Source organism: Battus philenor, unplaced genomic scaffold (genome assembly GCF_028537555.1).
Source record: "Battus philenor isolate CCGP_79_NKW_IND1 unplaced genomic scaffold, ilBatPhil1.0.hap1 SCAF_2, whole genome shotgun sequence".
Classification (NCBI taxonomy): Eukaryota; Metazoa; Arthropoda; class Insecta; order Lepidoptera; family Papilionidae; genus Battus; species Battus philenor.
Window position 1 is genome coordinate 8,282,234 of NW_027181682.1, and position 27,134 is coordinate 8,309,367.

General features: G+C 34.4%; 1 protein-coding gene across 1 annotated transcript; it reads left to right on the forward strand.

Moving 5' to 3' along the window:
- The first annotated feature begins 999 nt into the window (after positions 1 to 999).
- Positions 1,000 to 25,582, forward strand: Ac3 (Adenylate cyclase 3). Its single transcript, XM_068765261.1, has 20 exons — positions 1,000 to 1,548; positions 1,640 to 1,789; positions 1,984 to 2,099; positions 2,176 to 2,287; positions 2,358 to 2,485; positions 4,149 to 4,307; positions 7,384 to 7,522; positions 8,274 to 8,402; positions 8,628 to 8,719; positions 8,916 to 9,171; positions 10,036 to 10,119; positions 10,890 to 10,997; positions 11,652 to 11,869; positions 13,414 to 13,489; positions 15,036 to 15,258; positions 20,163 to 20,245; positions 20,343 to 20,444; positions 20,742 to 20,990; positions 21,252 to 21,401; positions 25,326 to 25,582. Exons 1-20 carry the CDS (start codon positions 1,003 to 1,005, stop codon positions 25,440 to 25,442), a joined length of 3,237 nt encoding a protein of 1,078 aa, XP_068621362.1. The 5' UTR covers positions 1,000 to 1,002; the 3' UTR covers positions 25,443 to 25,582.
- Positions 25,583 to 27,134: the final 1,552 nt, after the last annotated feature.

Here is a 27,134-nt window from a genome sequence, read left to right on the forward strand (position 1 = left end):
ACAACCATTAAATAAATAACATCAATTTAAACATATTTTAATGATTGCTCCCATGACGTGTAACAAACTTAGCTTTCCTGGATAATATTGCACTTAGTTGAAGGCAAGAAACGTGATATCGCATTTTCATTCATATTTTTATAATGTTTAAAATTGTTTTCCGTAGCAGCAGTTTGTTATATTTAAAAGTTAACTATACACAAATAGTAATGATAAATACAAAGGTATTTTTATTGCAAAATGCTTAACACAGTATTGTGTGTCCGAGAATAGTGCGAGTGAGATTTTAAAAATCTAAATCGCAATAAGCTTAATAACCTAACGTAAAACGTACATCTCTTGGTACTTAAATTATGTTTTTTCTTGTGAACCAAAGTTTTAAATTATTTGACAATTTCTTAATGATGGCGATAAGTAAAGTATTTGAAATGAATAACTTGTTATTGACGAAGTAATTTTCATGGTCACGTTACTAGAGCGTCATGAGGTGTAACAATTGTCAACATTGGGATTAGTAATGCCGCCAGTTTACGTATATAAAATATGCATTCTACATGTCTACTGTACGACTTCGTTAATGAACGGATATCGGAACAATGTTTCTGCGTGTAATTTATTCATTACACAGACGTCCTCGATCAGCCAGCCGTCAGCGGAAAGTCTCCGCATGATGGTTTCTGTCTTACTATTATACACATGCAGCAAAGTTAACTTGCCACGCGAACGATTGTTCGAACATTATAATTTTTTTGTTTATTTTTAAAAAAGTGCACTTTAATATACTATGCGGAAACAGCTTATTCGTAAAATCCGCAAATAAATAATTATAGAAATTTAGATTAAGAAAGATAAATATAATTAAATCTGAGTGCGTTTATGACGAATTATGTTTTATAGTACTTGTTTTAGGAAAATTCTGAAAAAAGAAGAAAGAACACGTAAATGAAAACAATACTATAAATTAAAATATATCGTATCGAAAATGGGAAAGTATTAAAAGAAATGGAGAAAACGGCGCAGGAACAATTATTAAATAGTAATACTTGTTGGGTGTGCTTAGTGTCACCCTGGAATTTTACAGATTTGTCGGAAGAAAAACTATACCTGGCCTACACCGAAAGCCAAAGACAACGAGCGGTATTGAGACTTCTTGCAACTGGAATTTTATTTCAAATATTCGCTTTGATAGTACCCGGCGAAAGTAATTTATACTTCGCATATGTTTCGATTGGAATTGCTCTATTGATAAATTTTTCTCTAGTAGCTATATACGCTACTTTTCCGCGGGCACGTTATGCGTTGAACCATATTGCATGGTTTACCATCTGGGCACAACTCCTTGGAAGCACATCGCGCCGTATTGGTGATTCTTACAATGAATTACTTGGATGGGCAGTTATTATTCAATATTTTACCGTAGCAACGTTGCCATTCCCGTTTCTTGTTCTTTTGACGTACAGTACGATGTCAATTTCGGCGTATCTGTTCGTTCAACAATACGTTGCTATTTCAACTGAAAGCAGACTTCCTGAAGACTTTTTCTTTCAGGTTCGTCGTATTACTTTTTTAAAATATTTTGAGCTACTGTTCTTAAACTGATTCAACTTTTATTTATGGTGTTACATTATTGTTTTTACAGCAACTAACGAATGGTGCCTTATTACTTGGAGTTACGCTTTTAGGAGGTGTTGCATATGTTGTTGGAGAGCGACAACAAAGGAGTTCTTTTCAGGAAACTAAGCAAAGTTTACGTGATAAGCTAACCATAGAACAACAAAGTAAAGAACAGGTATCATTTTAAATTTAGATAATTAAACTTAGCGAAGGTAGGATTTATTATTCAATTGACATTATCTTTGGTTAACCTATAATAAAATTTGAATTAATAATAGCTGAAGCAATTACAAAAAATACACATCTTTATCTGTCTCCATTTTTGGTAGTGTAATGAAATGATATAATTTTTATATATTATAACTTTAGGAACGACTATTATTATCAGTGCTGCCAGAGCACGTAGCTGTTCAAATGCGACAGGAACTGGGGCTGATTGACACACAATTCAAAAAAATATACATGTCGCGACATGAAAATGTCAGGTAAGTTTTTTTATCCAAAAGTTTATTAAGTGCCTTCTAAACTAAGAGAATGTTCTACATAATTTTTTTTTACCAGCATCCTGTACGCTGACATCGTGGGTTTCACAGCGATTTCCTCTACTTATTCGGCCCAAGATCTAGTTGCAATCCTAAACGAGCTTTTTGCACGATTCGATCGTCTTGCTGAGGTACATAAATTTATTTTATTCATAGTAACTAATTAGTATTCAAAATATCACGGAGTTATTTTGTTCAAAGAAATATAATCAACTGCGCATCAAAATCCTGGGCGATTGTTATTATTGCATCAGTGGTGCACCCTTGGAGCGTCCTGATCACGCAGTTCTTTGTGTCCATATGGGATTATCAATGGTCAAAGCAATCAAGTAAGTAAAATAATATTGGTTTAAAAAAAATTGTCTTAAAAGCGACATGTTATTCTTAATTTAATGTTTTTAGGCAGGTATGTTTATAATTTTCAAGCTATATTGTTCGTCGATATTCTTATGGTAAAAATCACTATCATAAATTAATTTAAACCATTTCAAGTGTGATGTGAAAAATGATCAACTTTAGGTATATAGATTACGTAGAATGTATAGCAATAACATGTTTTTATTGTAAAATAAAACTACAGTGATTTCAAATTTTAAGGCTGAAACATTCTGTTAAGTATAAGAATGCTGATGTCAGAAGACTTCGCATAACAATAATAAATTTAACAATACTCAGTAATAGGTTGTGACTAAACTTAACAAGTAAAATCAAGCTTACATAAATACATGGCATATGTTCACGTGAAATCTAAATAAGTTTTTTTTTCTTTTTGTACTAAGTCCACAATCTTATTGTTTGACTTCACTAAAATGAATATGTGGGCTTTAATATTATAAAATTCATTTATTGTATTGATTTTGGTTTAATGTTTTTCTATAGTCGGGAACATGTAATTAGTGGGTAGGTATTAAATTTAATCTTCTGCTTTATTTTGATCACTGCACTTTTCTCTGTAATATAAAATAAATGTTTGCCTTGGAACGATGTATGTCACTGAGCAACAATTTTTGTTAACTCAGAATTCGTTGATAAAAAAAAACAATTTTTAAAATAACGTCTTAATATAATTATATAAATTGTTATTATACACATAATTTAAAAAAAAAAAAACTAGGCGCCTGTAAACTCACCTTTAAATTACAATTGTTGAGCCCACAAATTTCTTCTGTCTCTTTCCCTTGTTTACAAAGGTGCGATTAAAAGAGCGCTATATTAACTTCGTGTTGCAAATTTCTGGTTTGTGGTGTGAATGTGGTCATCCATTCGAAACGTATGGAAAAAATACAAAATTTCTTAATCGGTGTTACCACCGAGAGTGACTAATATGCATATCACATGCATTTACAAGTAAGAAAGAAATAATTTATTTTCTGTCGTAAATTGTTATTTAAACAGAACATTTGGGAATACTTTTTAGTTAACTTAAGGTTATCGATTATACGTATAAAAGCTTAATAAGGGTGATCGTATAACTTACGACCAAGTAAAGTAGGATAGGAGAATAGTTTTAAAAATAACAGATAGCGTAATGATAATATAAATATAAAACAGTATATAAAAAATAGAACAGTAGTAAAAACAGTTTTCAGAATTCGGATTATTATATATTAAGATTAATTACAATTTTTTTATCTCTGCAGACTTTGTACTTCCAGAAATAAAAAGCCTGTCCCATTTCTAGAGGGAAAGTATAGTTAATGTTACATATTTCAGAGTGATCACTTGATACAGTGTGATTGGATATATGTATGAAAACGTTTAAATATTTTTGCTGATAAATGAGCTTAACATTTACTTCTTTATAGTTGCATACCCAAAATCAACCGCTCCGTAAAATAACACCCTATATTATTACATAGTGGTAGCTTAGTTATAAAGGATTGAACTTAATTTTCAACTAACGCACACTTGGTGTAAATTATGTATCATCATGTTGTAAATATGATTACCGGGAAAATAAACAAAATATTTAGTGAAGTAAAATTCATGCAGATATGTACAACAAATAACTAATTCGCCGGTTGATATGCGCGTCGGCATTCACACCGGAGCGGTACTCGCTGGCGTCCTGGGTCAGAGACAATGGCAGTTCGATGTGTACTCGCGAGATGTTGAGCTTGCAAACAAGATGGAGAGTAGCGGGATGGCGGGGTAAGAACTTGCTGTATATTATTTAAAAGTAGTTACAGTCACCAGGGTATACCCTCCGGTTTTAATACTAATTAGATAATTTTAATAGTACATAGAGATTGCAAAATTTTATGGTATTTTGGCTAGTCAATTCGTGATGATTATTACAGAGACGCCGAGTTTTAACCTTTGTTTATTTAGCAACTCGTTCAAAAATGATTCCTGAATTCGCGAATTGGCTTAATGCGTGATGTAATGTACGCATTAGCAAACTTCTTTTCGTTTATGTGTTTTTTATAAAATTATTAAGATTTAATCTCATTTATAATATATACACCGATATATTGACGATAAATACGAATTATAGTGTATTTGTTTTGGTGATATAGATATATTATTATGATATAGACACTGCTCGCTCTAATACGAAGGAACTTTGAAATCTAACTCATATCTCGGTTGATACCACTCGTGAAAATGGGAATATCGAACTTGATGAAGCAATGGAATGTAATTATGTATGCTTCAAAAATGTACTCGGGCTAACATTGCGTCACATATGTGGTATGCAAAATGTCTATTATGGATCATGTCTAGTATAAAAGCTTTAAATAATGACCTTATTCTGGACCTTGACCGTTTTTTGCCGCAGAAATTATTCATTACGAGCTTACCACATTGGCATGTTTATGAGAACTTACCAATATTTATGAGAATGCAAAAAACATAATACAATTAAAATTGTAATATTTTACAAATACAGTTTAATCTATTTTCTTTATTGCTTTAACATACAGACGTAAACAATCGCTGTAGCTAACAATAACGGTTGCTATGTTAATTAAACCCAACAACCATCATTGTTAGTATTACATTATGAGTACTTTTATTAATTTTTAAACCGTATCATTCTCACATTCATCTCATTTATAAAGAATATAAAAATAAAAAGGTTATACTGTGAATTTACAGTTATAGTTTATAACTGTAAATTCACAGTGCAATAATAACAAATGAAGGGCAGTCTACGATTTCGACAGCCATACATCCGGTATTTCCCGTTTTTAGAATATCCTTATGATTCTGAAAATAACAAAAAAAGCGTTTTTGTAGCACGGGATTTAAAAATAATTAAAATGAAAACCTTCCTAACAAAGTATTTGATTATTGCACCATACGTTGAAATCTGTAAGATCTCCCCTTGTAGAAACTATAATTTATGTAACTTTATACAAAGATTTTACTGAGAACTATGTCGCGAACTATCGACATTATATACCGTAATCGCCTGCGTAAACCGTACATTAATTAGTCAAATGTATGGAACGATAAAAACGCTTTTTTGTTCCTAAGTTGATACTAAAGAGCTAATAATTTGTATTAAGTGTATTTGTTTAGTATATGTGTACGTTAATTAAGTATATTAATAGGGTTTTAATAGGGGGCCATTAAGGATCATACTCGGATGAACCACTTAGTATCTGAGATGATTGAGCGGTTTGTTATTTATTTCGGAACCATATAAATTTAAGATACCTCAACATTATTATTAATATAACAATAATAAAACAATGTGAAAACCCTTAATAATAGTAAATATTGAGAGTAGTAATTAAATAACATGAAACACATTCGAATTTAGTTTACTTACTTTTTGTATTCGTTGCTAAACGAAATTGTGCTAAGACACTACATTGTAAGTATCGATCCCAACTTTCAGCGTCCAATTGCTGTTTAGTAATTTCATGAATAATATATTAGACAGTAGAGTGAAACAAAGAATCTTTTGTTTCACAATTTAGTTTAACTTTGATATACAATTATTTATTAACGGAATTTGTCGCCGATTGTTCTTATTTTTAGTTATAAGTTTTAGTTCGCAGTCGTTTCCAGTGCTTTGCAATACTTAAGATCAAGAGTAGAACAAAGGTACTGGACTGACATAAGTCATGATTATTCCAAGGTAACTTCAAACTTGTTAATTATCTTTGTTGATCCGATACGTAGAATAAGTTAACGGTACTTGAGATCTTGCAGTCGGTTGTAGATTTCGGAGAAACTAAGCAGTAATATGACCAGTTGAAAATTTGTTTTATTTTATGAGGAATATTCACGTACATAAAAGAAATCACTAACCAAACAAGGTTAGGATCGTAGTTATTTATGTTTTCGGTTAGATTATTTGTGCCATTTTGATAGATTACTTATTACTCTATTAAAACATATTGCATAGCTCTAAATTCATAAACCATTGAAGTTTTGGTACTTATAATAAAAAATTGAGTCCAACAGTTTTACTTTTGATGTTATTATTACCTAAAGATACCAAAAGATCTCATATCAGAGGGTGCAAGGTTCATTGATGTCGTGGATACATGGACACTTTCCAACATAATTGAATACTATACCGCTGATCACATTTTTCATTTCAAACATTGGAAAATTATTTCAAACATTGCATCCATTTTTTTAAAACAGGTCGTTTGGAGTGAGCTTAATCTTATTTATACATCAAAATGTCCAGACAGAAAACTATTTGAACCCATAAACTTCACAAACTTTTTCGCCATTTGTGCTATTTTTCTCTTTTTGTTATAATAAATCGACAAAATGTATTAACACGTTTACGGTTATCTTTGTTAAATTCAAAACAACAAAAAATGGTCAAAATTTCTTCCATTTAATGGTATCAAAACTAATTAGATACTACTACCACGACCAAGTATCATTGTTGTAAAAAGATATAAAATATTTAAAAAAACATTATGACTCTCACTTACACTCATACATGTCAGTTATCGAAAACGTTCAAGCAACCAATTTACACGGAACCTGACTGTAGAATAATGGCCCTCACCCTTTCTTCGAGAGAAGGCGTGTGTTGTGTCATAGTATGAGTACATTAGAAGGCTGACATTGAATAACTACTGTCTTTATCAAGAATAACAAACCTACAGATCTGAATTTAAATTGCCCGATGACTTTGTCAGCATATTTAGAAGTACTAATTGGAGAGCCTAGTGATATAAAACTATCGACTTCATAGTTGGGGCTAATTTTAGATTAGTTTGAAATGCTAATGAGATAGTCTTTGCAGACGTGTACATGTTTCGGAAGTTACATTAAGTTTCCTCAATGATGAATTCGAAGTGGAACCTGCTTATGGAGAACGTCGCGAAGAGATGTTACGTCAGGCCGGCATCAAAACCTATTTTATTCTGCGAGTCCTTAAACCGGTAAGAGAAAGTAAGAAATGCATAAAACAAAACTATTTTTTTTTGCTTATAATTTTTACAAAACAATTACTCTATGACGATTATTTTATAATCTTATTAAAGAGCTAATATAAATTTCAATTAATATTTCATCGGTTATTTCGTAATTTGTTAAACCTTTTTAATGAAATATTTGGCAAAATTTATAATTTTTTTTATAAAATTAGTCGAAAACCCATCATATATTCTCGATTATGAGTAGCATCGACGAATAAGAAACAAAAGTTAATCTACTTTATAGAAAACTAGCTGATCCCGCAAACGTTGTTTTGCAAAAAAAATTGATATTTTAATTTACAAATAAAAAATAAGGGTTGATCGTAGAGGGGTGCAAATTTATGGTTGTATGTATTCTTGTATGCTGTATCATAAAAAAATAAAAACAAAAAATTTCGTTAAAAAATCATTTTTTTTTAAGTGTGAACAACCTTTATCACTGGGGTATAGAAAATAGATAGTAGCCGATTCTCAGACCTACTGAATACGCATATTAAATTTGGTAAAAATCAGTCAAGCCGTTTCAGAGGAGTTCAAGTTCAAACACCGTGACACGAGAATTTTATATATTAGATAGTGTCTGTAGGTTTTCATGCGAACTTACGTGTAGAAATTTAGTGTTTCTAGACACATTTTGCACGTTTCTTTTCATAAACTTAAAATCACAGAATCTCTTATTAGCAAAGCCGTTGAGAAACTTATCTTGTGATTTTAGTACCAAAGTGGCAGTAGTGGTGGTGTGGCTGTGGATAAAAATGTTGCGGAAGGCGAGTTTTCAGAAACAGTGGAGACAGGTGATGCCACTGACACACTCTCAGATCTTCGTGACGACGATGAGGACTCCGTAAGTATCGCTTTATTATAGTTCAGCTTCTACCAAAGCCTCAATAAAATAAAGAAATTGACGTACGAAATGGGCGTGTTGGTTATTTTTTTCTGCTTAAACATAAAATTGCAATTCATTAAAACGATTTACTTTGGCTCCTATTTAACTGCTATCTAATCACTAGCGTGCATAGAAATTTGTTGCTAGTCAATTACATAGAAATGCTTCGTACATTATTCGTAGGTTCTATCGCCCCAAGACGAGACCAAGGATATTGAAGATTCAAAAATTCTTGCGATGTTAGAAGAAGAACTGGTTAATAGAGATGATGATAAGTAAGTATGTTTAGTACCGTTAATTTTAAAAAATTATTTCTATCGCTGTAATTTTCAAGCAATCAGTAATTTAGATATTTATTGAATGTAGAGTTCTTGGCTTCATTCATGTGCTTTAACCGTGATTACGGTGTCTTTTTTAATATTTAAGTTTACAAATATAAAAAAAAATGACGGAATACGTATTTTTGTGCAGAGAGTTAGCTGACGCAACCAATTTGTGTCTGACTTTCAAGTCTTCCGAAACAGAAACGGCGTTTACTCGCCGTTCCGACGTATGTCCTTTAGCGGCAGTGGCACCTCCATTGCTACTGCTACCATCGGTGGCGGTCATCGCCAGCTTCGCCGCACCACCTGCATGGTCACTACACGTTGTATATCTTGCATTAGAACTCGAAACTGGCCTCGTAAACGTCTTGTACTACGCCTGTTACAAATATGCTAAATATAAGGTTCGTATATTGTTATTTATATCCTTCTTATTTTTTCCCTTTTAGGCATATTTAATATTATAAATATATTAGACTAGATTAAGGCAGCTTAATAAGTGAGAACTGTATCTGCCGATTATATCGCGGTTTCGATCCCCCAATGGTAATTTTTGTGAATTATTTATAATGAAAAAAATATTGAAGAAACCGCAATTCCTTAGAAAGTAAAATTCAAAGTTGAAAAATGTGGTATCTAACAGGTTACGTGGGGCCCGGTAGTAAGTTGGCGAGGAGATAGAGAATTAAAGAGTATTTTTTTATCTCAATAGTAGGAAATTGACTATATTATAACAAAGAAATAATAAATGTTTGTATAATTCGAATTCTGTATATAAGATAGATTCTATTTGTAATATTTGTGTTAAAATATTAAATTTATAATAAGAATATGGATCCTGATACCTATATGATGGATCCATATACTTATATGTATAAAAGCTTTAAAAGGGGTAGGCTAGATTAGCGTATAGTTTATTAGTCAATATTAGTCAATAGTAAGTTTTTGTACCTATTTCTAACCACTCTGTATGAAATGATCACTATTGTGAATTTGCATAGGGTGTACCGTGCGTTAGTTGATAGCAAAGAGATATACATTCACCATTTTAAAGCTTTTACACCATTAATAGATCAACCTGTATCATCTACAATTTACGACGGGTTTTACGAATTGTACTTGATGTCTCATCAGTATTTATTAAAACACATTAAGGTACGTTGTTCGTTAAATAATATGTTAAATTACTTGTAATTTATTTGCACAAAACTTTTTTAGTTTCACTACGTACTGCGTGATAATATTTAGAAGGAATGTTTTAATTTCAGAAGACGACAATAAACCCGACCTGGAAGTTAGCTTGCAGCATATTCAACGTGGCGATGTTTGTTGCGGCAAATGTTGCTACTATGGTAAAGATATAATTAATAGTGTTAAATTATTTAGTTTTGTTGATTTTCTTTTTTAATGAAAAGTCTTAAGCCGTCTCAAAATACACTTTACATCTTTATATTTTTTATTTTTGAGCTGCATTGAAATATTGTGCATTATTTTAATACTATATTGTTTTATAAATCAAAGGCAGTTACGGGTAATGTATTCCCTTTTAAATATTTTTTCTTTCTTTACTATAGAAATAAATGATTTTAAACAAAAACTTTTGTATTGTTTTAATTAAGTTTAAATACAGCCCGGGAAATATAATGCAATAAAAGAGGAAACCATTTTGTCAAATAGAAGCCAATGACTTCTATTTGAAGGCTTATTAAATTCGACTAAATTTAACAAACTTTCGAATGACTTCCTATCTTACATATTTATAAACCCATAGCTTTAATAATAACTTTGTCTTGACTTTGTTCATTATTATTAATTTATTCCAATAATTAACTACATATGATAATTTAAAGTGACCAGCCTTATCTGATAGAAGCTAAACTCAGGTTGACCTCCTCTTTTATAGCATCCTTTATCATAAGGCATATTTGAAATTATTTTCCGCTTATCTCAAAAAATCCATACTGATTATCCTTCATTTTTTCTATTTTAATCTCTTTATTTACCTTTAGATATTAGATACTATGAATACGATTTTGTAATAAAAAAACCACTTAAATTTTAAGTAATTTAATGTGTCAAGATTTATTTCTTTTACAACTATGTTGCCATCTCATTTTTAAAGGTGATCTGTGGGGATTTCGACACAGCGCTGGCCGAAGCTGGCCTAAAAGAGGACGCGCCAGCAGATAGTGTCGCGCATCGCTGCGTACACCCGTCATATTATTTTCATGTAAATTGAGCTTAATTTTTTTTAGTAACATCAATATATTACACTTCTGGGTATCAATTTAATAAATTAATATTTAATATTACTAATAACACGCTGCTATGAAAAACATAATGCGATACTGCTTTCATAACAATTTCAAGTCGTTATTATCCCGCTTATTTCTTAGCTGTGTTTAAAAAAAATTAATTATATCTTAATCCTATTTGGTTTTACTATTATTAAATTGAACATTATTATTGTGTACAAAAATTCATAAATCCTTTTTTGTTGTAAGAGAGAGATAGATTATAGATCTATTTTAAAACTTTAATTCAAATTCAGGATTGACATCGAGCAGGTTCCTCACTTTGTTTTTACATATTTATTTGTTATTATTTCAATGCTGCAACTAGATTGTAAACTAAAATTTTAAATAAAAACTTTAATGTTATTGTAAAACAGATTTAAAAAATAACCCAAACTGTCGAGCTGTTTGTGTTATTTTCAAAGCATTATTACCAAAGCAGTTAAAGTTTGAACACTACCTGATAACAATGTGGATTTTGAATTAAAATAAAAAAAAAAATAAATTTCGGCTTTGTTTTATAGTCAGAGAACTTTAAGTTTAATATCGTATTTGGTTTTTGTTTAATACTTCTATCGCATATTTTAAAGGTGGGCGCGGCTGCGGCATGCTGCACGCTGTGGCCAGCGGCACTAAGCGGCACTATGCGCGCAGTTTTCCTTCTGGCCCTAGCAGTGGCGCACGCCCTCCCAGCGATCTTCACTCCAGCTCTTGTATCACTAAGAAATCACACGCACGATCCCTTTAAGTCTCTTATAAATCATCACGACAATACAACTTTCCCCGATGATTATCTTTTTGATATATTGTAAGTGTAACTTTTTGTCTTGTTCTTTAATTTCAGGTCATATAAACAAACATAAAAGTCGTTTCGATACATTTGAGTTTATATTGGTTTTTAAAATAATAATCATGTTTAGTAATCATGTTTTATTATAGTTTCAATGTTTATGCTTTGAGGGATCCCTTGTTCGGTCTATTATTAAGTACACTACTAGATAAAATTGATCACGTGGACGGATAATTTGAATTCAACGAGTACTTAAAATAATACCTCTCTATTTTCAGTGTTCCCTGTCTGTATAGAATTTAGAAGTTATGTTTTTTTTTTTCACAAAGTAATTACCTAATAACTATTTGGTAATTACTTTGTACCAATTACAATACCTACAGGGTACCCCAAATCACATCACTGTCGATATATGTGTGTATACATATATAAATATATATACATATACATATTTTACATATACACACGCAGCCATGCATATGAACCCATGATTATAAAATTGTTTATTATGTACTTTGATAACCGTTATTCCGTATTTGAGAATATCGAAAATGATTAAAAATAAAGTACCAAAGCTAGATATATATAGGTGGCATTTATTTAATAAATATTTAGTGATTCTTTATTTGTAATATACGACAGGTTCCTATTAGGACATTGAGCAATTTATTTGTAGCGACGTTTATATAATCTTTACACTTTCGCAAGTTTGGGGTTATGACATATAATTTCGTAATTTGCATTTCTATCTTCACAGCGTTGCTGTAAAATATCATATAAACATTTAAACAGGTTTTAGCAAAAACCATATGAACAAACTTGATATGGCAACAAAAACTATTTTGTTTACAGTTTAAATAATGAAAAAAAATATCTATAATATAGGTAAACAATCTAAAACTTTAGAATTAAAAAAGTTGATTGCTTCTGGTCTTACTTTGGTAACCTCAAAATTTAGATAACTATTATTCCATGCAATTTTCCTAATTACAATGATAAAACCGAAACGTAATTATATTTTCCCAAATAGTTAATTACTAAACATAAACGGTGACAAGCGGAATGAGGATACTTATCAAAAACACTAAGGCTTCTTCTTTTTGAACTTCATCTCGTCTTCCCTCATTAGCAAATAGCACAAACAAACTATGATCTGCAAAACTTTATTGGTACTCAATTACAATGTCAATTGCATATCTATGATACAATTGTACTGTAAATTACTAAATAATGTTTTGATAACTAACTTAATAAGACTATTAGTTAAATAATAAATAGCAATTTGCATTGCGGAATTTATCTTCAACAGGTATATGTATGTATAGTAGGATTTATACCATTTTTTGTGCTTATATTATGTTGTTATTGGATAAAATATGTAAATATCACACATGATGGTTAACACTTTTTATAACCTCTCTCTGTGAGGAAGACCTTCGGCCTAGCAATGACCACGTTAAAAAGAGGGAAATAACCGTACCGGCTAACCGTTTTTGAATTGTTTTTTTTTTATTAAAACTTTTACATTATCATTTGAACAAATATACTATTTCCGCTTCCAGGTCTCAAGCACACGCAGCGAGGAATATAATAATGCTGTTTGCAATAGTACTCGCGCTTCTACTCTATAATCGTTACGTAAGTGTTAGACTAATTTAGTCGACTAATCTAGCAGACTAAATTATTATAGTAAACAAAATTAATTATCGATTTCAATTTGTTACTCAAAACGAAAGTGTATTCTTATCAATTATTATTACTTATCATTGTGTAAATAACGCATATCTCCTTTATGTTAAGTAGATTAAACGTAATTGTCGTGATGAAATAACAACGATATAACAAATCAGTATAATAACAACGATTTTAGGAACTCCTGTCTAATTTATAATAATTTGTATTTTTCTGCGTGTTTTTATTTTCAATTCGAAATCAAAACGAAATTTATTGTCTAAATATGTCGTTCCAGATGATATTAAATATCAAGAATACTTAAAACATAGTTTTTTTTTATTTTTATTGTTAAAGTGCTCGTATTTTTCCTAAAACTTCTGCGATAACAAAAATCAAAAAAAAATAAACCTTTTCCATTTTACTACATATGACTTACGGTTCAAACAAAAAATTCACAAAAAGCTTTTTAATTTTTTTATAAAAGTATTATGTCTCGTTTTCTATTTATTACTACTTATAAAACTTTATTCGTATTATTACGAATGATGAAAAAGAAAAGTGAGTAGAATAGGTCCAGTACTTTTCAAGTCATGGTTAACGAATTATGGTTTTTATTTTATATGTATGTAATCTATACAAATTTTTCATAATTGAAAATATTTTTATGTAAGTGTAAAGTTTCTATTGATTATATGTTATTTACGTTTGTAATTTTAAATTTTAATGTGGCCGATCAGGAAGTTATTTTTGTCTCGTGAAACTCGTTAGTGTCCTTTCATCGATCCAATATTTTACTCATTACAATAACAATGTTGATTATACTCCTATACTACACCAGTGAAATAAATATCAGCGAATTCTTGCTACACAGATGTGTTTTTTTTTTTTAAAAAAACTCTTATTTATTATTATGTATTGTCTCTTATCTAAAGTTTGCAGTTTAAATAAATTTCGGATGTTATTTAGAATAGTAACAGTCTACAAAAGATTTTAAAATTTTTAATATCTTATATTTATTATAAATGTGTTTTCTTTTAAGAATATTATAATTTTCTCTTCTCCAATAGTGTTAGAGGTTGCAGATAAATTTTACTTAAATTATAGAGTACTCATGTAGTAGTTGTAATTTTAATTCTAGTCTAATAATCGAGTACTTTAGCAGTACAGAGGTTTTCTGCCTGATGACCGCATTACTGTTACAAACGGAACACCATTACGGAACATCATTACGGCATGCTTGTATTTGTCAAAGTGCTTATTTATACATCTGCGGGAGTAATATCACAGAAAGTTCCCGCATAAGTTATGGTCCGGCTTCACTTTAACTGTCGCTCGAAATACATCGTCTGCCAACAAGACGATTATTTTGGTCGAAACTCGCGGGCTAGGAAACGGCCGAAACCGTATAAAAATGGCAGCTACGCTAGATAGCGAATAAGTTATAAATTATATCATTAATACAACAACAAAAAGACAAAGAATTTAATTAATCTTGATGTTATGGTTATAGAGTGAGTTGTTGGAGCGTGCACGACACTCGCGTGGGGAGCGCATGCGAGCGCAGGCTGAACAGGCGATCGACTTGCGGCGTCGAAACCAGGCGCTAGTGCACAACGTACTTCCGCCGCATGTTGCCAGCCATTTTATGGGCGCACGACATCACCACCGTGATCTCTACAGCCAAAGTTACGCCGAGGTTGGCGTGCTCTTCGCATCGATGCCAAATTTCTCTGGTAAATCAAAGTAATAGGATATTCCTTTATATTAGTATCCGAATAGGATAATTTTTAATAGCCACTCGTGTACGCCGTGAGGAGAATTCCAGAAGAAAAATACAAACTATCAACAACAAGGCATCCTTCAATTTGCAGCTACGAGAGTTAGAAACGCTCCCTTGTCTGACAAAAGCCCACAACAAACTAAGACGTTTTATATACATTTGATGCTGTGTGTATTTTTGTTCGTAGTATTTTAATTTTATAACGGTCGATATCTAGTTTTCTAAACCTTGTGCGCAACATTAAACTTAGTACATATCAAAGGTTCCCAGCCTTTTTTCTCATAGACCACTTTCAAAGTTTAGCCGGTTCCGGTGGACCCCCTCAATATGTAAAATTCAAGTATTATTGAGTAACAATCGGAAAGCTTCTTAAAATATTATCTGTTTACAATGCTAGATGATTTAGTTCATTATTAGTATTTTTATTTTGACTTTGTATTATCTCTTTGTTACAATATAACTCATTTAAATGATATTTACATATATTATTTTTTGTCTATAAATGCTGTTAGCCCAAAGGCTTTTACAGCTTCATCGGTACTGAGTTCACGGAGCGGAAGGGTCCGTGAACTAGATTTAAAACCAGAAACTAAAAACTGGTGGGGCGCCTACCGGTAGCATCGGGACGCTCAAACGTTGTTAAGGCTCTTCGCGGTAGAGCTTTGAGGGGGTGTGTTGCTGGAGTGTGCTTGCAGGATAGTACGCTAGCGTGGACCACAAGCGAGCCGAAAAGGGCTCCGGATCTAACCACGGTTCGCCCACGCTGTTTACGGTTAGGGAGCGGGCGGCCGCTTACTAAAAACGGGTGTTGTGGCGTGGTAGGTGATGTTTTGTTGTGTTATGTAGAACGCGACGACCTGTGTAAAATGTTGCAAGTGCAGTGGTGATGCTGAGTGGTTTGCGTTTGCCGTGTTGTGAGTGTCTGCAGGGGGTGCGGTGTGGCGAGTATTCTGTGGGAACCCTCTGATGGGCGTGAGGAGAACGTCTTTTAGTCTTTACTGAGGTGCGGGGGAAGAAGCGTGAGGCGCTAGCTATTAGAGGATTGGGATGTGCGGAGGCCGACTCAAAGTAAGTTTTTGAGCTAGCCAGAAAGAACTCTTGGACCGTGGGGAGTTTAAGGTCGCTATAGAGATCAAAATTGCGCTGGAACCAATCCGCCCCCGTTGCTATCAGGGTGAAGCGGTTTTGGAGCGTCTGTAGAGCGCGATGATGTTGGTGGGTTGATGTAGGCGTGCGCGAATAAAACGCTCGCATAAGAGAAAACTGATCTTACCCAAGCCTTGTTCAAGTGCAGCTTGTGCCTAAGGGAGAGTTTGCTTGAAGAGCAGATGAGTAAGGGTAAAGCCTACTGAGAATGTGGGAGGCTTTATTCTTGACTTGCCGAATATGTTGTTTATATGTTAGTTTGGAGTCGAAGGTGACCCTGAAGTATTTGACCGAATCCTTCCAAGGGATGGGCTAGTCGAAGAGGGTGGGGGTGCCCTGGTCTGCGAGACGATTGCGCTTGCGTGTCCGAGGGGTCGAAAGTCGATGCGAGAATATAATCGCCTGACTTTTGTCAGAGTTAACGTCTATTCTCCATTTCCTAAACCACTCGCCTAGGCGGGTGGCCGCAGTTTGGAGATGACGCGAAATTAATGTGCGTGTTATACTGGTGCTTTGGAGTGCGGTGTCGTACGCGAAGAGCGCGAGTTGGACCTTGCTATCTCTCGAAATATCGCTGGTGAATAGCGAAAAGAGTAGCGGAGAAAAGCAGGATCCCTGAGGGACGCCTGCTCGGATGGGGCAGTGAGTGGAGAGGACGAGGATTTTCCGCTATCGACATTCTGCTGCATAAATGCGGAAAATGCGGTTCTACAAGCAGGCTTGTATGATCTTATCGAGTCTATCCAGCACGTTGAGTACGTACAGTTTAAATAATAAACCGTTTAAATAATAAACCGTTTTGCCAGACTTTGTCGAAAGCCTAGGCGATATTGAACAAAATAGCGCCTGTGTCCCTAGGCTTGCTTGGTGCAAAGCCGTTGAGAATGGATTTCGTGAATCTGTGTGCTTGATGGACGCACGAGTGGTGGTTCCGGAATCCGAACTGTTCGTCCGGGAGGAGCTTTTGCTTGTGAGCGACGTCTTTAAGCCGCTTGAGAAGCACGCCCTCGTAAAGCTTCCCCAAGGTGTTCAGGAAGCTAATAGGGCGATAAAATGACGGGCGATTCCTTGTTTTGCCAGGCTTCGGAATCCCTACCACTACCGCTTCCGAAAAAAAACTATGGAAAGGAGCTGCTGGCGATAAAGGAGTTGAAGATAAAAACCAGTAGGAGAACAAGGAGAGTAGGGAGGATTTTTAGGACTCTGTTTGATATGCCATCAGGTCCTAGGGTAGATTTGTTTTTAAGGTCTGCGACCTCTTCAGAGGAGACGGGAGGGATTTCCGGTTCACTCGGCGGGAGCGCCGATTTGATCCGGACCTCAGTTTAGTATGCAGACAGAAAGGGTCCACTGGCGAAGGTTAGTCAGTGCATTGTTGTTCTAAGCTATCGGCTAAGCATTCAACCTTGTCGACGTCATCGAATGCTAAGGAGGAGTCGTATTCTCTAATGAGGTGAGGGGGCATGAGGGAGCTATGGTGTGCTTTGAGACTTCGAGCTAGATGCCAAAACGCGTCATTTGTGGGCTTGAGGTCACTAAGAAAATCGTCCCATTTTTTGTTTCTGTGCTCCGCGAGCAGTTTATTGACCAGCTTTTAATGTTGGCAAAGGCGCAGTCTATTCTTCTCGGTGCGATACCTATCGTGGAGTCTCAGAGGCTTGAAATTAAAGTATCTCTTCCCTTCCTGAGAAGTCTGTCATTCCTGACGAGGTGGTAATTCGCTATTTTGGGATCGCGATTGAAGGGCTTGAGGTAGGATTCCAGGATGAGCAGAACGTCGAAGTTATGCTCACTCAGAAACTGAGCCACTTCATACTTTTTATCAGAGAGGCCTTCAATGTTGAAATAGACGACAGTTAGAGAGGAGGGCTTAATCCGTCCCCTTAGCTCGTTGCCGGCGATGGTAGGGTCACGGCCAAAGGTGCGGGCTAAACCCGGTGTGTAAGAGGACTTTTAGGGAAAGCTCTCTTCGATCATGAAGTCTGTGAGTCCTGTGGAGGGCTCGGCTGGTTTGGGCTGCGGTTTTGGGACAGCCTTAAATTGGAGCGCTAGAGGCGCTACCGCGAGCTGAGGGGAAGCCGCTACCCGTGCGGGGTAGAGAGGTTTGGCCCACGCGGAGGCGGAAAGGGCGAGAGAGGAGGAAGAGGGCGGGGTGTTGGCCTCGGGTCTCTGTCGGGGGCGGCTGGACGTCCCTGTGCGTCGCGTGTGCTGCGGGGTGCCTCTGCGCAACCCTGGTAGTTGGCGAGCCAGCCTGCCGTTTGGCAGAGGACGCATTCTGGAGGGCCCTCAGTGTCGGGAGTTCTGGAACAATCTTAGGTGTCATGGTCACCCAAGCATGTGACACACCTAGGGCATGCGCAGCAATTGCGGGCAATAGACAACTTTGGCCCCATGATCTTTTTCTTCAGCTTAATGTCAAGGTTATCAACTTTTTGACAGGAAATGTGTCCCATACAGGATTTATACGTAATCAATTATAGACATTGATTCGTTAATGTTAATAAGTTTTCAGTCCACGGTACTCCATGCACCCTACTCCATTACCACCTCTCCATGGTGTTCACAGTTTTTGCGCCGGTTGTTCGAATCGTCCATGAATTTTAATGCTTTTCTTATTGAGAAATACATATATTCGAATGTGTCTTTTACAGTTTTTTTTAAGGAGTTCCGCGCGGTTTTTTTTAATATTTGATGATATCAAGAAACTATTACAAAGGTTTTGTTACATCAGACGAAAAAGTGCAGACCTGACCTGTCTTCTTAAGACCTGAAGACAGCTTCAAATTGCTGATACCTAAGTCATCTTCGAAAGAAAACACTTTTTTAACAAAATACAATGCCCTATTTATATCAAAAACTGCTATCCTTTTACTCACTATGTATAAGCTGTTCCAATCTATATTGCGCCTGGAGCGTTGCTATCATCTACCTTTAAGTAAACAATTCCGCATCTAAAATATGCTCGCTCAGCTTCTTCGCAGCCTTTATTTTGTGCTTCCAACTTAACACCATCCCAACTTCTTGTACGCCAACGCCAAGCTATTTATAAATGTTTTGGCTTCCTCGTTGTTGACCAGGCTACGACTTCTATACTTTATTAAACCTACTTAAAATTACGGACCAGGTTCGATGGTTTGTTTGAAAAAGAGAGTGTATGTATATATATTATACCTTACAGATACGTACTTACTAACTTATTTGTAATTCTGCATACATTGACATAACATATTCATCATGTCTGCGTTCTTGACTTCAAGTATGACAACGGGCAAGTACGTCAAACAAATTGATAATACAAGTATGATAAAAATTAATGCAAAGAGGGCATAAATGGAACACTTAAAAATACTATGTTAATTGACCATTAGTTTGCAAAACTGGTTCGTATGCTGTGCGTCATATATAAAAAAATGGATACCTATATCGACGTAATAGGCAAAGTACTTAATTAATCAAGATTGCGAATTGAAATCCTTTTTGTTTACGAGGTAATCTGTAAAAACATCAACATATTTTTTTTATTTTTACAATAACAACACCCGTAATCCATAATTATACTGAAAAGCAGGAAATATAAAGATCTTCATAAATTTTTAACCGTAATATTAATAGATAATTATGGTGCTATGTAGGTCCAGTAAGTTTTCTATATTGTGTACATTTTGCCTCTCTTACTCTAATACAATATTTAAATCCTATTATTGTTCTCAGAGTTCTACTCTGAAGAGACTGTAAACAATCAAGGCCTGGAATGTCTGCGGTTTTTAAACGAAGTAATCTCTGACTTTGACCTAGTAAGTATTAAATTACAAGTCTATATCTTAGTTTACAAATATACAGAAGAATATAAAAATTAGTTCTAGGTATTCATTGTAAATTTTATACTTTTAGCTACTGGAAGATCCAAAATTTAGTAAGGACATAATAAAAATTAAAACAATAAGCTCTACATATATGGCTGCGTCAGGCCTAAATCCTACGCGACAGATGCAGGTGAATATTAATGTAATAGTTAGTCCGGTTTTCATTTACGTGATTTTTTTTTCATTTTGCAATATTAATATTAAATAGTAACAACCTGATCAAATGACTTGGGGAAATTATATATTAAATTAATTTCCAATAAAACATTAGTGTTGTAGGAATAGAGGCTTTAAAATAGAAACTAAAAACAACATGCGTTTTATCATTGAAACTTTTTATTCTAATCGATACAATTATTTCTTTTTAATCGCTTTCACTATTGATAATTATTGTAAAATGCTTATTATGACATTTTAACCTCTTTAGCCAACTGATGGAGTACTTGTTCGCTGGGCTCATCTTGCTTGTCTTGTGGAGTTTGCTCTAGAATTACAAAGAGTTTTGGCTGCCATAAACGAGCAATCCTTTAACCACTTCGTACTACGTCTGGGAGTAAACCATGGGCCAATTACAGCAGGTGTTATAGGCGCTCGTAAACCGCACTACGATATATGGGGCAACACTGTTAATGTTGCTTCCCGAATGGAGAGTACCGGAAAAGCTGGATGTATTCAGGTTAATAATTTAACTGGTATATTTACTGATCATGTTAGGTAAAATGTTATTGGACCATAATATATTTTTAATTTCATAAAATTAATCTCTTCATTTCATATTAGTTGTAATTAGAAGAAAATTCTTATAGATCTTATTGGATCACTACGTCATTTTAAATTATTTACATAATATTTTTTTCTAGACATGTATTCTAGAGATCTGAGATGTAATATTAAGAGTTTATCAATAGATTTTTGCAATATAATTCTTGACTTTTAGGTGACGGAAGAAACATGTCACATTCTCCAGTCGTTTGGCTATTACTTTGAACAACGTGGACTAGTTGCTGTTAAAGGCAAGGGTCAACTGATGACCTATTACTTGCAAGGCAAGCGCGACTCCGCCAATGGAGACTCCGAAAAATTCGCTGTAAGTCGCGTTACATAATGGCTGATAATAGTAACTACGGTACGATGTATGTACACATACATCGTACCTATCTCATATATCATCTTTTCGACGCCATGTAAAAGTATGCAAAATATACCGTTGTCACACTTTCAAATTCATACTGAATGTCCTGATTTCTGACAATGGTTAGATAATTGCCTATGAAAATGTCAAGTGTTACGTAAGTTATTGCATTTGAATGTTTTTAGTCATGCAAATAAATTTTTGACGGAAGACGAAACAATGAAGGACCATTGGTGCGTGCTGGACAGTCTACTCGGACAGGTCGAATTCCCATTTGTCGGCCTGTTTGGCCAGACTGCCCATTACGTAGCCAGTTATCTGCAATGTGTACGATGATCATTTTTATTAAATGTATTATTTATAAGTGAAGAAGATTTATGTTCATTTACTATCTCATTTTGTGTGTGCGAAAGAAATAAAAAGTTAATTATTACTGCAAGGGTTCCCAACATAATTTTTTTCAATTCTTTTATATTTTTCTATCCCTAATTATTCTTACCTATATTTTCGTTTCTAATTATCTTTTCATTAGATGCGTAGCTTCATAGATATCGATTTATATAAGGTCAATGTATATATTTAAAGTTTTATTTTAAATGTAACGTCAAGGTAATTATATTCACGATTTTAATTTATTTTTTAATAAACTAATATTGAATAATTTACCTCCTGCTTGGGCTCAGTTAAGAATAAGTCCACCCCATTTCCAAATGTGTGTGTGTCGTACGCGGCGAAATAGAAATTAATGTCACGAGGATGAGCAGCAGCGTCCTCTGCTTACTGTAACACCACAATGCGATCGCCAACTCGCCTGCCGCTATAGCTATGGGAACTCGAGGAGGAGGTATCTTGGAACTGTCTGAATTTCATAAAGAGGGAGTGGACATAGTAAGACTTAAGATACGTACTTCTGGGCGACTAACCGTCCCAGAGAGGGCTTAGGTTTCTTGTCCGCAAATAACCCAACGGCATTCGTTGAAGGTCATACAGGTGTACGCTACAACTTATCTCATTCCGATGATGAGGTGGAAGCAATGTGTGAGGGCGTCAGTAGATCCATACATGCCTGCAAATCTCACTATAGATTTGTTATGAGGGACTTTAACGCAAGGCTAGGCAGACGTTGCGGTGACGAGCTGCGAATGGGTCAATTCGGTACTGGACATGGAAATCACCGCGGTCACCTAATGTTTGGATTCTTGGAGAGAAAGGGGTTCTTATTGATGAACTCCTTTCTCAGGATACGCGAGCTCAGGAAGTAAATTTGGGTAAGTCCGGACGGCGTGATGAAAAATGAGATTGAATTCATTATGCCGAAGAGAAAGCAGATATTTGACGATGTCTCCGTAATTAACGCGATAAAAACCGGAAGTGATCACCGAATAGTACGAGACACATTAATCTAAACGTTTTACTGCTTTCTAGTTTAACGTTTAGTTTAGTAATCGCGGCTGATAAAGTAAAAAATCCGCCCAACTCCTGTCCATATCCATAATCCCGAAAACTTTAAATGACTTGCGCCAATTTAATACTATTTGTAACATAGAGGCAATAGAGCGAAAGAAGGGCTCTAAAGCATTTGCAAGAGGTCAGTTTATTGAGCAGAACCAACTAACATAATCGAAGACTGATGACGGCAGAATTGTATCGTCAAAACCTGTGCTGATGAGAGAGGTCTAGAAGTTCCACGGGCAGTTACACTCTTCAGCTTGCAGATCTTTTTAAATCTAGCTAAAGACCCAGGAGCTAAATTAACTCGAAGCTATACCGAAGTTCTTTCGGACATAAGCCTGTCCGAGATTATTGTGGCCTTCAAGCAGGTAAAAAAAAAATAATATGCCGGGTGAGAATCTTCCTTAGGCAGATGGACGAACAAACTTGAAATGCCTTCAGAAGCTGTTAAATACGGTTCTCCAAGAAGGCAAGACCCCACCGACATAGAGTAAGATTGTGGTGGTGCTGTTCTTTAAAAATGGTGATAAGACTCTGCTGAAGAATTACAGACCCATCTCACTTTTGTGCCATGTGTAAAAGTTGCTCTCAAGGGTCATTACGAATCATATCGCACGCGGGTTTGATGACTCCTAGCCTTCTGAACAAGTCGGTTTCTTTAAAGAATTTAACAGCATAGACCACAAATATACGCCGCGGCAGATTATACAGAAGACTGTAGAGTATTATGGGCCACTACGCTTGGCGTTTGTAAACTATAAGGGAGCCCTTGATTTGATCGAGACTCGGGCTATACTGCAGTCCCTCCAAAGGTGTCGGACCGACTAGCGATACGTCCAGATGTTGAAGTGCTTGTCGGAAAGCGCCACCGTGTCAGTAAGGCTACAGAATCAGGGCTTGAAACCAAACCAGTTACAGAGAGGTGTTAGATAGGGGGACGTTATTACTCCAAAACTGTTGCCAGTGCTGCACTGGAATATTTCTTCAAGCTTATGAACTGGAGCAGGCTCGGTATCAATTTATACGATACATCACTCACTTTCGCTTTCCTGATGATATAGTCGTAATGGCTATATGCGAGATCGAATCAGAAATGAAGAGATCTGCAGAAAAATCAAGCTCACCGACGTAGCTCGAAAATTTGCTCGCCTGAAGTGACAGTAGGGGAGGCACAAGGCCGGCGGGGCCGAAAGGTTCTCGAGTAGAGACCATGAACCGGTAGGCGCCGCATGGATAGGCCTTCACTAGGTGAACTGACGACATAATAAGGGTCGCGGGAAGTCTCTGGGTGCAGGCAGCGCAAGACCGATTATCTAGATGACCTTTGGGAGAGAATAATTTATTAAAAACATGTAGAATCCAGAGTATTCAAAATGTAACCGCACTATGGAAGTTTATACTACTATTAAACCGAGAAAGTAACCAGACCCACATAGCCTAGCAGATTGACAAGTTAAAGCAGAAGTTGGCAGGTCAGATACTGTGCGAACAGATGGCCGTCGGGGCCTTTAGGTTCTGGAGCGGAGACCAAGAACTCGCAAGCGCAGCGCTCTGAGTCCACCCATAAAGAGGACAATGACCTTGTTAAGTTCGTTGGAAGAGGCCGGATGTAAGCCGCATCCTTCCGAACCAATTGAATATCTATGGAGGAGGATATGTCCAGCAGTAGATCATCTACGACTGAAATTATGAATATAAAATGATTTTTTTTAGAAAATGTACACAGAAGCCTGACATGCAATTTATTACTTTCCTAGTTCAACCTAACCAAATATGAGTTGTGTAGCTGTTCGTTTTCCGTGTTATATTCAATGTTATTGCCATAAACATATCATAATGTTACATAATATGTGAATTATCTGTAATTAATTTTTATATTGTCTAAAATAATTATCAGTTAATTCTCATCAAAGACAACTTTAACGAGATGAGAAACTTCAAAATTATGTATTTATGATAAAAAAAATTCTACGCATAAAAGACGCTGTGAAATTAATAACACCTGCTTGAATTTTATAGTAACCAGCATTCGAACTTAACTATATTAACCTAATATAATTATGTTTTTACATAGTTGTTTTAATAGATAACGTTATTTCTAGTCATAAAAATCGTACGAGTTTTAAGTACATTATAGTGAAAGTTCCATTAAACCGGTTTAGTGCTTTTAAATTTACTGCGTGCCATCGAATGCACAGACAATATATTTAACAACTCGTGTTTTTATGTACATATCAATATAAAAATATATATCTACAAATATCATTAACAAACAGGTATTATGTATTTTGGTATATACAAAACTATTATTGTTAAAAGATGGTTATAGCCCGGTTATTTTCCTCTATTAATTAACTAATTATTTATTATTTCAACTCTGTTTTGGAGCTTTATTGATATTATTGATTTAATTTATCATTGCTGTAGATGGAAGAAATACCGTGTGAAGCTGACGCAACAGAAACTTTGTTGGCCAACGGAGATGCCACGGTGACGCATCCACAACCAGGCATTGAAGTAAACCGACCGTTGCTGACGTCTTAAAATGATAAAGCATACATCTTTAGTTTCGATGATTAGTACATACACATTGAATTTTTCCGTCTCGAAACCGTGACCGAATTTTAAAATCTTTTAATGTTACTTACACTTCTGAACTGTATTACAAATTACAATATATTTTATTAAAAGACGTATATAATCTATTGTATAATATATCATTCCTAATGCATTTAAAAAACTAGAAACTTAAATAATAATAACGGCGCTTATTATCAGGAATACACACAGCTATTTTAACAATTATCTGCTCTAAAAGAAAATGATACATCAATTTTTTTGCACAAAAAATTATTTTTTGATAACTTAAATTGTGTACGGTATCAATACACATTTATGTTTCTATTATGACTACTCTTAAAGTACCAAATATTTTAATAATGAATACGTGTAATGATTAAAATAGTCGTTCTATAGGTCCCACCGCCTTTATTTTCAATAAACTGTAGATCGCAAGCATTATTATATTAAAGCTTAAATGGCGAAGTAGCTTGTGAAAATAATATTGTCTTTATATAGCGACCGAAAACGTCGCTGTGGAGAATCTTCATAACCCCGGGTGTAATCACATTTTTGTATAATTGGTGGCTAGGTAAAAATCTTTATTTGTTCCATTAGATTATATTTAGATAATTACACGAAGACAAGCAAGGTCTATCGATTTTTATTAGCTAAAACAGAATCAATGTTTCGTTAAGAAATATACTAGCATCGCAAAATATTTAAGCACGTATTAATATTTTTTTTTTATAAACTACTATCTTGATGTAAAATATTCAAAAGACGGCCTTAAACTCAATTTCTGATTAATATTTGTTTATAATACTATTTATGTAAAAGAACGGTTGAACTTTGTTGTTTTGGTTGATCATTATAGTACTTATTAAGTAAAGGTAAATTATCTTTTCTCCCTGATTGTATACTGAATATAGGTAAATAATAAAATCCTTTAGGGAGTTTGTCAGCCGTAGAACAAAAATAAAATGTGATAAGTTGAATGCTTTCAGCAATAATTTAGTAATAATGTATTATAAAAAATACATTTTTATGTATAATAACATGATGTAATAACACATTGTGTTTTGGACTCGCCAGTGACCTTTATTAGCCACTGACGAGCTAGAAATTTATTGTAGATGTAAATTTTATTCTTAATTCCGACAGCCTAGGTTTGAAAATCAAAGTAAATACCAAAATAACGGGTTATATCTACATATTTATAAAACATTATACAAGCTACTCATTATTGCTATTTCGGACAACCCTCCATTTAAATAAGTAATTGATTCTACTGGGAAGCTAATAAAAAACAACTTGGGTTTGTTCAGTAACATTAAAACATATATGTATAATCATTTATAGTTTTTAAAATGTAATTTGTCCTATTCCGAGTTTTAACTTTCATTTTGAATATTAATATTCTAATATTTGTAATATTTAAATTTTTGTTGTAATAAATATTTTACACGAATTTTTACATACATTTCTCAACTATTATGTACTTTAATGGTCTCTAATCAAATTGTTAAAAATAAGATTGTAATTACTTATTAGATTTTATTTGAGTTGTCAACTTGACTTCACCAAATGTAATTTTGTAAGATAGTAATGAGTGAGCGCACCGATATCATGGCGTACTGTTATATAACATTATGTATATGGATATATATGTACTTA

What these genes read in the sequence shown, in the direction of transcription:
- Ac3 (XM_068765261.1), top strand. Translation starts at nt 1,003, where the DNA reads ATGGAGAAAACGGCGCAGGAACAATTATTAAATAGTAATACTTGTTGG. An exon ending in GATTATCTTTTTGATATATT is followed by an intron (nt 11,870 to 13,413) that starts GTAAGTGTAACT and finishes TTCCGCTTCCAG; the next exon opens with GTCTCAAGCACACGCAGCGA. An exon ending in ATCGATGCCAAATTTCTCTG is followed by an intron (nt 15,259 to 20,162) that starts GTAAATCAAAGT and finishes TATTGTTCTCAG; the next exon opens with AGTTCTACTCTGAAGAGACT.